The sequence below is a fragment of the Ranitomeya imitator genome, chromosome 9 (assembly GCF_032444005.1).
Source record: "Ranitomeya imitator isolate aRanImi1 chromosome 9, aRanImi1.pri, whole genome shotgun sequence".
NCBI classification, from domain to species: Eukaryota; Metazoa; Chordata; class Amphibia; order Anura; family Dendrobatidae; genus Ranitomeya; species Ranitomeya imitator.
This window is the reverse complement of record NC_091290.1, coordinates 135,332,145-135,349,134: the sequence shown is the minus strand read 5'-3', so window position 1 is coordinate 135,349,134 and position 16,990 is coordinate 135,332,145. Positions and strand designations below refer to the sequence as shown.

Below are 16,990 nucleotides of genomic sequence, written 5' to 3'. Positions count from 1 at the left end.
TTTGGCGCCCATCAATGCCTTTTCCAGCATGATGGAGCACCTTGTCATAAAGCAAAGGTGATAACTAAATGGCTCATGGAACAAAACATAGAGATTTTGGGTCCATGGCCTGGAAACTCCCCAGATCTTAATCCCATTGAGAACTTGTGGTCAATCATCAAGAGACGGGTGGACAAACAAAAACCAACAAATTCTGGCAAAATGCAAGCACTGATTATGCAAGAATGGACTGCCATCAGTCAGGATTTGGTCCAGAAGTTGATTGAGAGCATGCCAGGGAGAATTGCAGAGGTCTTGAAGAAGAAGGGTCAACACTGCAAATATTGACTTGCTGAATTAACTCATTCTAACTGTCAATATAACCTATTGGTACTCATAATAGGATTGCAATTATATTTCTGTATGTGATATAAACATCAGACAAACACTAATAAAAACCAGAGGCCAGCAGATCATGTGAAAATATAATTTTGGTGTCATTCTCAAAACTTTTGGCCATGACTGTATATAGAGGTGTTATCAGTCATTGTACAGGAGGAGGAGGTGAGCTGTGACATCACCTATTGTGAATGGTGGATCCTGTGTTTTTTTTACTGTATATAAAGGTGTTATCAGTCATTGTACAGGAGGAGGTGAGCTGTGACATCACCTATTGTGAATGGTGGATCCTGCGTTTTTTTTACTGTATATAAAGGTGTTATCAGTCATTGTACAGGAGAAGGTGAGCTGTGACATCACCTATTGTGAACGGTGGATCCTGTGTTATCTATAGTTTATATACAGGTATTATAAGTCATTTATTAGTACAAGACAGAAGAGGTGAGCTGTGACATCTATTGCATTGGCGTTATCTACTGTATATAGAGATGATATATTTCATTACAATCATGTCTGTGATGATAATGAGACGGCTGAGAAGTGATTTATTCAGATCAGGCTGTATCATTTTACTATATGGCTTTCTGGCCAGAGTAAAAACGACAAGATTTCGTTTTAACTATATATTATATAAATAAAATAAATGACTGAATAAATATGTTTAGCATAAAAATGTGACTTAAACAACAGGTGATTTTCTGATGACACATTCCCTTTGAATATTGAGAATTGTCAGGTTTTCCACCTACGGCGCCCTTCGTTATATGATCTGTAGTATATGGAGCTTAGTTCTTTGGATTTCCATACCACATGTGAACATAAACCTCGAATACATACATTTTTAACATTGACGAAAACTTGGAAAAAAAGTCAAACAAAGCCTTCCGGGCCAACACACAAGGGAGGCTTCTCTTTGGATTTTATTTAAAGCATCAGTTTTCATTCAAAAAAAAAGAAAATGTGTGTGCACATGTCTGTGTGTGACAATGTATCTATGCATACATATACACACACGCATGTATACATACACATACAAATGGTTAACTTTTTTTTTTCCACTTTTTTTTTTTTTTTTCTTTAAAACAGAACAGACCTCTGTCTATTGACATGAAAACAGAGTAAACAGGTAACACTGGGGAATTGGGAAAAGTGTGCAGATTACAAACACCAAACAACAGGGAATATTACACCTTTACCAGCAAACCCTTTCCCCCAAATCCTGACGTCGGACTACGTTGCAAAGTAAGCTCGTCCGGGGCAAGGGCAGCGCCTGTAACACGCTATATACAGCACTGCTAATGCAGGCTTTCAAGAGCTTGTGTGTCCCACTGGGAGAAAAATTCTAAATAAAATTTTCATTTTTTTTTTTTAAGCAGTGAACAATCCCTGCTGGTAAGAGCCACGTGATCTTAAAAACATATTAAAAAGGTAACAGTAACGATAAAAAAAAAAAAACAGGTTAAAGGGGGAAAAGTTGTCTTTTGGTTAGAGAGCTAACAGGTTGGTTTACAACGTGGGGCGGCGTTCCGTCACCCGCAACATATGTCGAAATGAGAAACGCATTTGGACACAAAAAAATAATAATAATAACACAAAAGGATCTTATCCATGTCTGAAAACTGTCTTGAATTAATGGCCTCATCTACAAGAAATACAGAAATTCCGTTCATTATTCTTTAAAGTATATATATATTTTTTTTCTTTTTTTCAGCTGTGGTTCCTGGATGTGGAAATAAAGCATGAACGCCACCCAACAATTCTCGTCCCATGGGAGGAGTCTTATTTATTTTTTTTTTCAAAACCCAGTCCTGAATTATTTTTTTTTAGTTTTTGTTTTTCTTTTCTGCCCCTTTAAGTTAGCAATTACTTAAAAAAAAATCAGTTACTGAAAGAAAGAAAAAAAAAAAATGAGATAAAATAAATACATATATATATATACACATATATATCCCTATCCATATATATGTATATATAAAATTCCAAGACCAGAGTCAGAACACGGCGTGAACATTTGACCTGAGAATAACACAATTCCATTGGTTTCTTCTTCTAGAAGGGCTGCCGATCTCCACAAAAAGGGACAAAGAAAATGTAAAATAAATGGGATTTTAGGCCCAGTTCCCTGTGTAACGGCCCAATGTGACACTAGGTAGAGGGGGAGAAAACAGGGCAAGTGGGTCAGGTGCAGGAATGAAAAAATCCATACTGGGGAAGGGAGGGGTTCCTCTTTTTTTTTTTTTTTTTTGGTTAAAAGCTTTGGAATTTGCAGTATTTTGTTTGTGAAACTGGTTTGTTATTTATCTTTTTTTATTATTATTTAAAATTCATATTTATTATTATTATATCATCGTCCAACTCCGAAGTCTACAGTCGTAAAGAACCCACTCCCACAGCAGTTCGAGAGCCGTCCTCGTGACAGCTGGGGTTCTCAGGAGCGCTTACGGGACTTCCCACCCTGTCAGACTTTTGGCTGAGGTCCGAATCAGATTCCTCAGAGAAACCGTCTGTTGGAAAGGAGGTGGCAACCCCTGAGGTGCTGCACGGACTTGAGGTAACTGTTGAGGATGAGGAGAATGTGGGGAGAGGAGGAGGTTTTCTGGGAGTACTGTGAGACCAAGTCTTTGTGGAGGCGTGGGGAGAAGCAGAAGGGGAAGGGGGCGAGAGGCTGGCTTTGGAGTCAGCAGCAGACTGAGAGGTAGATGCGGTGTCAGGGTTGGGGAAGCAGGCAGAGTGAGGTAATAAACTAGGGTGCTCTTTGGCATTTCTTGCTGTTCTTTTGATTGTTCTGTGTTTGTGCAAGGGTGACTCCAGATGTTGACGCAGAGAGTCGCCCCCACACAGAGTGGCCTCACAGCCTAAGCAGCGGTAGGAGCCGCTACCGTCACCAGTGGGGACGCACGTCACAAACTCTTGCAGGTTCACCACAGATTGGCCAAAGTAGCAGAGGGACTTCACGTGGCTAATAGCCGCCTCCTCGCTGCTGAAGCTCAGCTCACACTTCCGGCAGACCAACTTGTACTGCACCTTTGGGACTATAAGCGGGTCCAAGAGACAGTCTGCACCTTGGTTTTCCACTTCTTGATGTTCTGGGGGCTTTTTGGAGTGCGATACCTCAAAGGCTGCAGAGTTCTTTTCTTCCATCTTTGGAGAGACTTTGGCAGGACCTTTGTTAGAGGGAGAAACAATAGAAGGTGTTGGGGTTTGGCTTGCTTTGGGCTGTTGCTGCTGCAATCTTTGATGATGATGGTGATGTTGCTGCTGCTGTTTTTGCTGCTGCATTTGGAGTTGGCGCTGCTGCTGCTGGAGGGCTTCTTGTAAGCTTTGCTGGTACTGCTGATATTGTTGGAGCAAAGAACTTGGCGAAAGCCCCATCAAAGCTTGGGAGATTGCTGGGTTGTAAGGGAACAGTCCTTCCATCCCATACATCGGCTGTAGGTAACCGCCCGGTAGAGTCCCTGGAATCTGTGCGCTGTAGTACGGAGAGAAGCCAGGAACAAAGTAAGGAAGAAACTGACTAGCGAGCAAGGCAGATGGATCTGATGTCAAGGCTGCTTGCAAAGCCTGCAGCTGGGATGGATCGACCACGTACTCCATACCGGGCATGGAGCTGGAAGTGGATGCTGGAGTGTCCACCTTCTCTTTTTTCAGCACAGGATCCCCTTTGCCTTTCACCCTTTCCTTCTCTTTCACCTTCTCACTGTCTTTTTCTTTCTGTAACTCTTGCGTTTGGGGAACAGGGACGGGAAGAGTCTGTGAAGGGATGTTGGGACTTAATGATTTGGGAGGGTGTTGTTTATTTGGTTGCCCAGAAGTGGGGAGTCCAGGTGAAGGAATTGTAGTGTTGGATACACCCATCACATTGGATTTTGGAGAACTTAAAGCTGTAAACAGATCACAGAAAAAGAAAGGATTACTTGAACGAATTGTTTGGAGGAAGAATGTTTATTATTATTATTACGTCTGCAAACTTTTAGCTTCGAGGATAAATAATCTATGCTTTGTAATCATAATCTGTTTTTATTATTAATAGCATATGGCCAATAACCACATGCAGTCATTTTTTACAATGGCGTAATTTGGCTTGCATTGGGCCTACCCCAAGGACACCTAAGAGTTGGAGATGTGGTCGGCGTATGGAGAACATATGAAAAGATACTAGAAATATGAACATCTGCCTACAAAGCCATTGAATTCAACGGTGCAGATGTCATGGATTTGGTCTATGTATTCTTTAGCGGCTTCTTACTATATGGCAACTAAGTCTTTTCACAATAAGTCTCATTATGTAGGATCGTTCCAATACTACTAAAGAATGAACAAATCTAAAAGATACCTAAAATATTAAAAGCCTGACGATTGACGTAGCCTTCCATCTAGTCAACGACAATACAGGGACTCAGAATGATTATGTGAAACATCGTCGGAGTGCTGTCTAATTAGGCACAATGCCATCAGTAAGCAGAATACGGGTATAAAGGTTTTGGCTGCTCCGGCCATGAATGTAATCTACTCATCAATATTATACTTGATGGGACAAACCTTTCAGAAGCATCGCATCAAGTAAAAATAAAAACGGCAAAACATAAATCATTAATTAGTAACCGTTTTTATCAAACAAGCCGCAATGAACCAAAACATTTCTTCAAAGCAAGCAAAACTTATGTCTGCCCTTTTAGAAACCGCATACAAATGTTTGCACTTGACTAAATAGGTCTATTCAAACCACTGCCGATGGGTTTCTGGTTTGGATAATATAAAATAGTTTCCCTTCCTCTCTTCCCTCTGGAAGAAAGTTAATTTGCATACTTTTTTTCCATGGAGCATTGGCTGTAAGTAAGTCTCCACAAAGCCCCCCCCTAGTCAGCTGAACCCGATATCAACAGTTTTGACCGACGGACTAACGTGTATGGCGGCACCGGCCAACTGATGGTCAAGAAAGTTGTCGATCAAACCCGTCGGACTGCCGATCACATTGTTTTACCATTGTTCTCATGGTTGAGCGAGATCGTCTGTGTATGGGACGCTGGAAGACTGATGGACGGTAGAGAGGGCGATTGACAGATGATTTAGGACTGACGATCACATTTTTTTTTTTTTTCCAGCGAGGTCACATCGGCTGGCGGCTTTTTCACGGCCGAGCGAGCGCTCGTGTATGAGAGAACGATCTGTCAAAGCTTTGTTCGGCCGCCAGCCATCTGATGTGTATGGCCAGTCTAAGTCAATCATCTCAGTCAACCGGTAAACTACTTGGTACCGACAAATAGAAACAAAACCCGAAACAGTAGTCTACAACTCTTCATCTTGTTTGTCTGGTGTGAGATCATTTACTTTTCTACGGAGAACTAATCTCCAACATTTTAAAAGGATATCGATTTTGCTTTCACAAAATATATTCTGATAATATTCTAAAACTGTCCATGCCTAAGACACGTATGTTTTTTTCAGGGATTCTCTAAAATATTTTATAATAAGTGTTTTTTTCAAAGTATTTTCATCTATGTAAATAAGCTAAAATGTAAGTCAAAATTCTACTATCTCAGTTTCACGTAAGCACAATTAACCTGATTTCAGGACACTTTCACAACTAACTGTCTTGTGCCCACCTGTATTAGCAGGAGTAAATCCTGGCAAAGATGGGCTGTTGATACCGGGTAACAGTACTGGAGGAATACCTTGTAGAGTTGAGTATGGTGTTGGAAGATTGAGTGCTTGTAGGGAAGAGTTATCGAACACACCCTGTTGTTGTGGAGTCAAACCCAGAACCTCATTGGCTTTTTTAATTCGATCTAACTCCTGCTGAGCCATTAGTTGGCGTACGGTGGCTGGATCGAAGTACTCTTTCTCCTTGTCCAACTGGCTTCCAATGGCTTCCTTAACCTTGCAGATATGCTGCAGGGAGAAGATATGATCACGCACAGACAGGCGTGCGCTATACTTAATACCACACAAAGTGCACTCTGTTTTGGGTCCTTCATAGTTTGTTTGGTTTATTCCGAAGTGCTTGGCCATACTTAGTTTGGACTTCTTATCTTTTGCCCGGGCATTCTGAAACCACACTTGGACAACTCTCTTTGGCAGTCCGATATCATTGCCCAGGACTTCACACTCCAACATGGTTGGCGTTCTATAATCATTAAAACAAGACTTAAGTACTTTCAGCTGAAGATTTGTCATTTGTGTCCGAAACCTCTTTTGACCAGGTCGATCTCCACTGTCCCCTGACTTGCCGGCTGAGCCACTTGCCCCTGGGCTAGGAGAACAGGGATCTGCAAGACTCGAAGTTTCGCTATAATCAATGATACCTTCATTCTCATATTCTTTGCTGTAATAGCTAGGAGCAGGGCTCACCAATCCAGAAGACATTTGGTCCTCATACTCGGACATTGCCAACATGACAGATTTTGGCAAACCTTCACTAGTTACAGATGCAGATTTGTTGTCAGCCAGTAAGCCCGTGGTACTGTCATTGTCAGCATTTCCTTCATCTCCTGTTGTGGTGTCAGTTATAGCAGTATTCACTGAGGAGCAATCATCATTGTCTAACTTAGTCTGATCAAAACCTAAATTAACTGATGACATGGAAGGGCTTTCAAAATCTTCCATGACTTCAACTTTAATGGATGATGGACTAAGCAGTGTTCGAGGAGACAGATCCATGGATTTGCTTACTGGGGAAAGGGAAATACATTGTCCATCACTGCTGCTATGTGGCAGGTTATGAAATGCATTACTGTCAAAAAGATCTGCTTTCATCTGGATTCCTCCATCACAATCTAGAAGCATTGCTGATAAACTCATATTATAGCCTGCTCGTTTTGCTTCATGCCAGTGTCGAGATCGTATGTGAGCTTCCAGTGCGGTCTTGGCCTTAAATAAAGCTCTGCAAAATGGGCAACGTCGGTGAGCTTGCGCTGGGCCAACGGCTCTAAACTGGCCCTTTCTTTCCCTTGCTCGAGTGTTTTGAAACCAAACTTGAACCACCCTTTTCTTCAATCCTACTTCATGGGCAATGTGATCCAGCATTTTACGGGTTGGGTTAGAATCTAACAAATATTTCTGGTACAAAATTTCTAGCTGTTCGGGTGTAATTGTGGTTCTTAATCGTTTGTCCCTTTGCGGTTCATCTCCACCCGTCCCACTATCATTCTCCCCTGGACTTGCACTAGCTTTTTCTTCCAGCTTTCTTTTAAGAGAGTTCATTGTGGAGGATGGTGTTGAAGGAGAAGTAGCTGAACCAGTTGGCATTTGAGAAAGCCCTCCCGAAAGCAGCTGTCCTGCTAAAAGTGGATTACTGGGGTCAAAAAGCATAAATGACATATCCAATGGTCGATCTAAAAACTGTGGATGAATAAATTGATTTTGAGCACTAAGGAAATGGAGCTGTTGATGTTCTTGCCAATGCTCAAAGGAAGGGAAGGCCAGTTTGCACTGATCACATTGATATGGAATTAACTGATGTGACAAAGTGGACAACTGTTGCGGAGTAGACGAATGAAGAGGCTTCATAGGGTGATGAGAGATATGTATGGCATTAGGGCTTGACTGAGTCATAGAACAGTGTGAGGTTTGTGGCTGCGTGGATGGAGATGAAATCGGAGGAAGTTTCTGTGGCGTGGTGTTCGATTTTTGTTCTGATTGATCCTGCTGCGGAGGTTGAGACTGTGTGCTCTGAGGCTGCTGCGGCTCTTGCTTTGGTTGCTGTGGCTGTTCTTCAGTTTGGTTTTGCTGTGTCCTTGGAAATTCAAAATGCTTTGGTTTATCATCATGGGTAAAGTCCGACTTTGAACTATACATCGAAGGCTCATCTGTGTCCATCAAAAGTTGAGAAAAGGGTGTGCAGCTTGTGTTTGTGGAAGTTGAGGCTGCGGTGCTAAAAGTTTGAAAGGGCATGGGAGTGCTGCACGATGAGCTTGATGGGGTTAGCAGATCAGTAGCATCCATAGAATCCTCATTTTGGCTATCATAATGCATATCTTCATCCTCATCTTTATAGCATAGCTTTTTCTGATGTTTAATGAGGTCAAATATCCTCTGAAACACTAAATTGCACTTTTTACACTGGTAGTTTAAGTTGCTTGTACGGATATACCGGTCATTCGTCAGCTCCCGTCTCTCTCCTTCCTTGCCATCTCCTTGATTTTCATAGTTCTTTCGTGCTTTTTGACGAGCATTCTGGAACCAGACCACAATAACACGAGTAGGAAGGTTGAGTAGGTTGGAAAGCTGTTCGAATTCATCATCCTTTGGATAAGCATTGGCATCGAAAAAGTCTTGGAGAACACGAAGCTGGTAGTCTGTAAAGCGTGTTCTGGAAGATCTCTTATTTCCCCAATACTCATGTTTTTGAGGCTCTGGAGATGGAGGCCTAGAATCCATTTTCAGTTCTTCTAAACTAGTAATTGGAGGATTATTAAAATTATAGGGGGAATCTTTGTTGCGTTGACGCTCCTTAAAAAGGGTGTTTCTAAACCAGTGCTTAATCACTTTTTGGGGCAACCCAGATTTATCAGCCATTTCTTTAATCTGTTCCTCGCTGGGGGAATTATTAATATCAAAATATTGTCTTAGAACCCTTAGCTGGTCGTCGGTGATTCTGGTCCTTGGCCTCTTGTTTTGTTGCTGCAGAAGACTGGGGTTTAACTGATGTTGATATAACTGGGCCAAGTCTGCAGAAACTGTGTCGACTGACCCCAACTGTGGCGGCAGCTGAGCTGGCATGGACTGTAAAGGCATGGTCTGCATCATGAGGGGTGAAAAGATTGGCAGTTCCATTGGCATTGATAGTTGGGCTAATGACACTGATGATTGTGCTGGTGAGATGCTAGGTGGAGTGAGTGGGGGTGCGGAGACAGGGATGGTTGGCGTGATAGCTGGTTGCGGAGTGGATGGAGGAGGAGGCGGAGGTGGAGGAGGAGGAGGAGGCGGCGGTGGTGGTTGCGGGGGTGCCTCTGGTGTTTGGGGCCTCAATGGATATAACTTTTCATAATGGTCTCTGTATTGCTTTGCAAAGTGCTCTAGCTGTTTAAAGGGTAAATAACGTTGGTGGACATGCTCCTGGTGGCTTTTTAGGATAAGTATGTTGGAAAATAGCTTTCCACATGAGCTGCATTCCAATTTCTCTAAGCAATCGGTTTGTTCGCTCTTCACGTTCTTTTTCTGTGTTTTCTGCTTGTTTTCATTATATTGAATTACAAGTTCAAACCCAAAATTTTCAAGCAAGGCTTTGGTGGCATTCCCTCGCACATCTGAAGCAATACGAGGAGGAAGCAAAAGATTCTCCGAAGAGGAAGCGGTTGAGAAGTCTTTCTTTTCTTTACACTTCAAAGAATCAGGTAGGGACTCGCTAACTACAGTCATTTCATCGGCTCTCTCGAACAACTCTTTTTCTTTCTTCAGTTCTTTTAAAGTTTCTTTCATAGTTTTGTTCTTTTGTTCCGATGGTTGCAGAAGCAAGGAGTGAGTGTCAGACATACACATCTGGCTTTGCTGCTGCTGTTGGAGGAGATGCGAATGGTGAGGATGAGCTTGTTGGGTAAGTTGTAGTGGTGTCTTGATGTCTTCTAGCAAACCGCCACTACTCCCTGTTAAAGTTAGCGTGCTGCTAGTCAGGGGCAAACTGACTTCTGGGTTAAACTGGAAATCTGTACTTGGGATGTAAAATGGAAATAGTAAGTGCTGCTGCTGCTGAAGCTGAAGCAATGTTTCAGTGGTCATGGGGAAATGAGGGAGAAGAGTTGGGTTCAACAGTTGAGATTGCAAGATGGCGGCTTGCTGTTGTAGCTCTTGCTGCAGATGGGCTTGCACCTGAGCCTGGGCTTGTGCCAATGTTTGGGCTTGCTGTTGCTGCTGCTGTTGATGCTGTCGTGAGGCTATCAGGTCTGCTAACTTTTTACGATTAACATCTTTATGTTCAGAAGTGCATGATGCCATTAGACTGGTGTTGCAGGGGTTGACTACTGGTTCGGCAGGAGCTTGGCTTGTGAAACTGGAGCTGACGGCAGGTGTAACTGTGGTTGTGGAAGTTGAAATGGTGGTGACACTGCTACTGACAGAGTTTGAGGTTGTTGTGGAGGTTGCGGACGCAGAAGTACTGTTGGCACTAACTCCGCTACTACTACTGCCGCTTGCTGCCTCTAGTTTTGCTGCACGGGCCTTGGTTTGGTGCAAAACCGACCTCATGTGAATTTCAAGAGTGGAGCTCTGGCTGTATGCGACATTACAGGTGTTACATTTAAATGGTTTGTTATCTGGGCTACTGGTGGGCTCGGGCTGACCGGTGGTTGATTCTTGCAAGGCCCTTTTAAGTTTGTGCAGATGAGATACAGAATTGTAATGGACAAGCAGAATGTTCTTCTGGGTGAAAGACTCTTTGCATACTGTACACTTATAGGGTCGGGATGGATCTAAAAACTTCTCCATTGTAAAATTTGGGCCCTTGCGAAAGGGAAGTGCTCTTTTGGGTTCGGAACCGGAGTCCTCTTGCAAAGACCCAGAGTCGCTCCCAGTGGGACTCTGCTTATCTTCTAGGTCGCTCTCATCCTCCTTTTCATCATCTACCAGCATGCTCTGATCGTCTACCATCGAAGCATCTCCCACATTTGTAATGTCTCCATTTACCAAAAGCCCACTGTACAGCTGCTGAATGTCAGACTCGCTCAGCTCCAGATGGCTGCTTTCCAGATGCTTCTTAAGAGCTTGGAATGTGCGGAAGCTTCTCTGGCAAAGACAACACATGGTGGCAGCGCGGATCACGTGGTACTGTGAATGCAACTGAAGTTTTTCAATGGTCTTGAACGCTAAGCTGCACTGGTTGCAGCGGTACTTGTAAACGTGGCGGTCAGAGACTGGCAATTGTGGGCGCTTGTTGTGAACTTCATTGAAATGCGTTTGGAGAGCAGCTGAGGTTTTAAACACTTGGTTACATCCTTTCTTCCAACACAAGAATCCAGAATCTTCTCTTGCAGAGTTACCGTCACTTGCAGGTGCTTTCTGTTCTGTGCTCGGCTCAGCCCCTTCAGGAACAGCTGCACTCTTAGACACTGCTTCAGCAGGTTCTAATAACAAAAAGAAGAAGAAAAACAAGATTGTGTAACTGTTTGTTTTTTACTCAAAACAACTTTTATAGATTTTTTTTGCTTTTTTTTTTTTTAACATTGCAATTTTTTGGGCCAAAAGCAGAAATGGATTCATCAAGAAGCAAAACAAAGTCCTTCCTTTAATGCTCCCATTCCTATGGAATCCACTTCTGGTTTTGTCTCAAAAAGTTCACGTGAGATTACAGCGTAAGGATATGTGCACACTACGTCTTTTTCAGATGAATTCTACCTGGAACAGACTGGAAAAAGCACTTTAAGTTTTCTTTTACACTTGACGTGGTTTTATGTTCCATTTCTGCGGTCCCAATAGATTTCTACGGGGCCGCAAAAAATGGGCAGCAAAAATTCGACAGTACGCCGTATGGCCATGAAGGCCGTATTTACAGCCATGAAAAAATATCAAGCCTGCTCGATATTTTTTACGGCTTACGGACATGGCCCCCGTTGAAAATCAATGGGGCCGCAAAAACAACGGAAGCTTGTTTTTTGCAGTGCGCCTTGTTAACCGTGCTTGCACATCGCCGTTTTTTTCTTATTATTCTAAACCAGAAAAACGGTGATCCGCAAGATGCCCGTTTTTGCGGCAGACCATGAAAATTACGGCCCTCAAAAAAGTGCAGGAAAAATCACAGCAAGTGTAAAAAAGACTAAGACGACTGCCAGAAAGGAAAATGGTGCACAGCAATGTTAAAGCGACAATGCTGTGCACGTGTTCAGACTTTTGCTACTTCTTTTATCCGCTTGAGAATGGAGAAACTGAAGCGGTTAAAAGTACTAACATGGTCATTCTTCCCGCTGTTTAAAGTTGAAAATGTAGGGAAAAGACACTGGTGCAAAAAAAGACAGCAAAATGGCGAAGCCAATTCAGGAGGAAGACCACCAGCTGTCTCCTGAAGTTGCTTTGACCTTGACAGGCCCGCCGGCGTATTGAAAACTAATTAGGGTAGTCTCACATATAGCATTTTTTTTTTTTTTTTTTTAAACGCTGCAACCAACTATTAGCGGTGAACCAGTACAAACTACAAACAATGCTTTGTGACATTTTTCACCCTTTTGGTTCATTTTTTAGGTCCTTCGCTGTTTAATACCAAACGCAGCGAGTTGCATTCTAAAGTAAAAGCATGACCCAGAAAAAAAAAACTCAGGAATTGTTTTTTTTGCAAAACTAAAAATATGCTGCAACATATTTTTGAGGCTGCACAACGATCTGAGCCACGACACAGACAGATCGCTCTTTTTGCCGCTGCCACATCGGAGTGTAATTCGCCTGAAGAAGGTTGCGTTGTGACCCATGGGGTACCTCGATGGGATAAAAGTTGCATCCAATAAGTTCCCACTTACTTTTCGCGGTACCCTACGGATCACGATGGGCTCCCTGCAGGGCCGCGCTTAGTAACCCGATGTTTACCCTGGTTACCAGCGTAAAAGTAAAAAAAAACAAACACTACATACTTACATTCCGCTGTCTGTCCCCCGGCGCTGTGCTTCTCTGCACTGTGAGCGCCGGCTAGCCGGAAAGCAGAGCGCAGCGGTGACGTCACCGCTGTGCTTTCCGGCTGACGCTCACAGTCAGTGCAGAGAAGCACAACGCCGGAGGACAGACACCGGAATGTAAGTATGTAGTGTGTTTTTTTTAAGTTTACGCTGGTAACCAGGGTAAACATCGGGTTACTAAGCGCGGCCCTGCGCTTATTAACCCGATGTTTACCCTGGTTACCAGGGGACCGGCATCGTTGGTCGCTGGAGAGCTGTCTGTGTGACAGCTCTCCAGCGACGCTGCAGCGATCGGGATCGTTGTCTGGATCGCTGCAGCGTCGCTAAATGTGACGGTACCTATAGCCTTGGAGAATTTTGGGCGTTTTTTTTTTGGCCCTTACCTGAGACCTTGTCTGTATTTTCCGACACAGAAGCAGTTTTCTCTCTCTCCGGGGAATTGACTGGTAAGAACATGCTACTCGGCATGAGCATCTCTGGAGAAGTTACCTATGGAAGAGAGATAGGATATTCAGTCCAGGCGGCCATACTGCCTCACCCCAAAGAATGTCTGAGAGTGTCCCCAGCTGCTCGACAGCCCCTCATCACTCAGGGGGTGGCCTGCTCTAATTATCACTACACACTAAAAGAATAATCTTCTAATTAATATTTTTTTTTTCACCCCTTTGCACAGAATCCCGACTTTGATCACAAAGAGTGTTTTGTCACAGGCTGTGGGGCAGCCAATTACGTAGACGAGCGCGAAGGCCCCCCTGCTCCCCTCCTCAATCTACCGAGCACATATTAACACCCCTAATTAATTCAGACTGCTAAAGATAAACGAGTGCGCCATGTTCCTGAGTGAAAGGAGCAGCCTGTTTCCTTAAACTGAGAGATACACATGGAGCGAGGACGAGGAGGAGGGGGGACGCGCATTGTGAAGACACAAGAGATTCTTGAAGGATCGGTTATCATTAGCCAAAAAAAAAAAAAAGTGTCGACACAATGGGGTTAATAATAAAGCAGACGCCGAAACCACATGGACTCGACTCGTCAGAAACATCTTCAAACGTGGTGACAGAATAGATGGCAGGCAAACAGGAAAACATGTCTCGTGTCAGCATTCAATTGAACAAGTGATATTTTCCAGCCCCGGCGACAAGAGGAAATTAAGAATCCGCGTTTTAATTAATCTGATTTTATGGTGATTTATTTGCCATCAGTTATTATTTACACATGGCCCCGGATTGTGCCGCGCGCTTACAACTCGTGTCGTGAAAGGCATGCGTTACTCGTCTTAATTAATATTGCATGCGCAGTTTTAGAACCCAATGCCGCGGAATCAAACGAAGAACAAAAAAAAAAAAAAAAAAAAGCCGTCTTGTCTCATCTTCTCCTCCGTGTGGACATTACAGGGAGAAGCGAGTGGGATCACAAGCACGGACACATTCTCATTTAAAGGCAAGGGGAGGAATATGTGTCCGCTAAATCCCCACACCCGGCGAGAGCAAAGCTGTATGCAGAGTCTCGGAGAATTCCAGCTCCACAAGACAGCTCTATAATTGTTTTCATACACTTTAATTAGAAAACCTTGCCTGGCCTTGAATAATAAGAGAAAGACTTTCTGTACTTGAAAGGTTGAAGTCAATCAAGTGTGAATGACGGCAGACGAGGAGGTGAGCGGGAGACGTTGTCTGCTCTCTACTTTAATCATCTTTCCTGATTGGAATTCTGGCAGGTTTTGAGAGGTCTAATGTGCCTGCTACCTATTCTGTGCCTCATCGGCGTCACGGATCAGCTGATATTACACCACCGGCAAACAATGCATCCAGCACCCTATATAGTCACTGAAAACCAGGGGCAAAACCTAAGGCACACCAGACTAATCTTGGCAGAACCCACCGACATCGACTGGTTCAGCCAACTGTCTACTGTATATGGAGGCACCCGATAAATTATAAGGATCCGCGATGTTTATCTTTTTCTTGTCCAAGTGGAAAGCCACCGCCAGTGATGTCTGGCGGCAGTTTTCTCATAGAAAACACAAGAGTGCTCCTACGTATGGCTGACAGCTAAAGTGTAGGAGAGACGGTGAGCAAAGAAGTGCCTAGAGTATACCTCTAACCAAAACTAATCAGGTTAATAGGAGACTGTCAGCACACAATGACTGTTCAAACCAAGCACTGACACTCTGTGCACCCTTGGTGTGGCCAAATATTTAAGTGCACCTACTTGTTTTCCCTTTATCCCGGAGACCTCACCTCTACTTTGATTGAGAACTATAGCTTTACTGAGCCATACAAGACATAGATGGAAGAGCCATAGTGGACATAGATGGAAAACAAGGCTGAGTGTGCACCAAATGCCTGTGCTTAGTTTGACCAGTCATTCTGGACTGATGGATTCCCTTTAAGGGCAGAGTCAAACACACATATTAATCACGTGAGGACCACATCGCAATCCTTGGACTGGCCTTTGGCTCACCTGACCACATGTATTTCTTTGCAGGTTGTCACGCTCAGGCCAGGAGAGCCGATGGCCAGTCCGAGTCAGACACACGTATTAATCACGTGAGGATCACATCGCAATCCTTGGACTGGCCGTTGGCTCACCTGACAGCATGTATTTTTTTGCTGGTGTCACGCTCAGATCAGGAGAGCCGACGGCCAGACCGAGCGTTACGATGTGATCCTCAAGTGAGTAACACGGCTGTCTGACTGTCCTGAGTCGGAGTAAGGTAGTAGAGATGTACCAACTCCGACTAAAAAACTAAAAATCTTAAAATGTATATTATTAATACTTATGGGAATGTAGAAACGTTTTTGAAATGTTATTTGTCCATCTTAGATGTTAGTAACCGAAAGGCCCCTATTGATCAATCAACTATGGTATATATGAGCCATTTAAAGAGTCAGAAAGAAGTGGAGTCGGCCCAATTAATCAAGCTGATAATCAGAGAACAAGAGCTCGTTGTCTATCCAAAACAGGTAGGTAAGTTCCTGAAGGAACGAGTAAATCACAGGCAAAAAAAAAAAAGACTTTATTGGCAGCACATCATCCCGTGTAAACAGGAAATGTGCTGCCGATAAATTTTCTATCTGCACAGAATAATTGTATTAAATGATCGTGCTGTGAGCAGAGAATTGTAACAAACCAATGAATGACTGGCGAACGGCTTTCATCTAGCAGATCAGCAGCTGTTAATGGCACTTACGGTAAATGCGCCATAAGCGCTGAAGATTTAGATTAAGGAGCCCCCATACATCTTGTATAGCATACACCAGAAAGCCATCTCGCCTGACCCCCTTCCTTACATATACATGCTCCGCTCCGACAAGCATACCTGTGGGACAGTAAGAAAAGCCCTCTGTTCACTTTAGAAATCTCGCCCGCCTCTCTCATAAACAGGAGCGCACCCTCAAAGAGCTGCTGGCAGACTTGGCAAATGATGATGTCACTATATTTGATTGTTGGTTGACACCCACCCCCACCCCCCCCCGGAAGAAGCCAGCGATGTAACGCGCGTCGGGGTGGGGAGTCGCCACTCTTTCTGATCTCCAGGTAGCTATGCTAGAATTTTTTGGCTGTTATTTTTTTCCCTCTTCACGCTGAAGCCTTTACATTTACAGGGGACTGACTGTGCCATTTATTTATTTATTTCACATTTTGACTAATAGGAATTTATACCTGGACCTGGTTTAAGGTCTTGCAAGAATATATAAATTTAACTTTGGTGTCGTCTCTCTTTGTGAGACATTTCTGCTTTTTTTATTGTTGTTTCGGATGGTATTTTAAATTGATTATTAATAAATATTGAATCTTTTTTATCCAATCTGGATCTCTTCTTGTTTCCGGTGATTACCATGACTGGAAGGTTGTTTATATTGTAGAGGTCTGTGGGTTCGGTGCCTGAAGACAAAAGGATCGGGGTGTGTAATGCAACATGCCTGATCCTTCGCTTCAGGAAGAGAGGTGAGGCCTCCAACGACAAAAACGGCTGTTTGCACCCAAAAAAAAAAATGTACGAATTTGGTGAAGATTGT

General features: G+C 43.4%; 1 protein-coding gene across 5 annotated transcripts in view; it reads right to left on the bottom strand.

Annotated features, from left to right (window-relative positions):
- Positions 1-1,280: 1,280 nt before the first annotated feature.
- Positions 1,281-16,990, bottom strand: part of ZFHX3 (zinc finger homeobox 3) — a 94,024-nt gene continuing 78,314 nt past the window's right edge. For 4 of the 5 annotated variants that reach the window (XM_069739107.1, XM_069739110.1, XM_069739109.1 and 1 more), the window contains exons 8-10: positions 13,352-13,457; positions 5,982-11,432; positions 1,281-4,259 (exon numbers count right to left, since the gene is read on the bottom strand). In XM_069739107.1, the coding sequence (XP_069595208.1) occupies positions 2,743-4,259; positions 5,982-11,432; positions 13,352-13,457 (7,074 nt within the window). In that variant the 3' untranslated portion in view covers positions 1,281-2,742. The remainder of the gene's footprint in view (positions 4,260-5,981; positions 11,433-13,351; positions 13,458-16,990) is intronic. The other variant, XM_069739111.1, reaches the window with a different exon arrangement.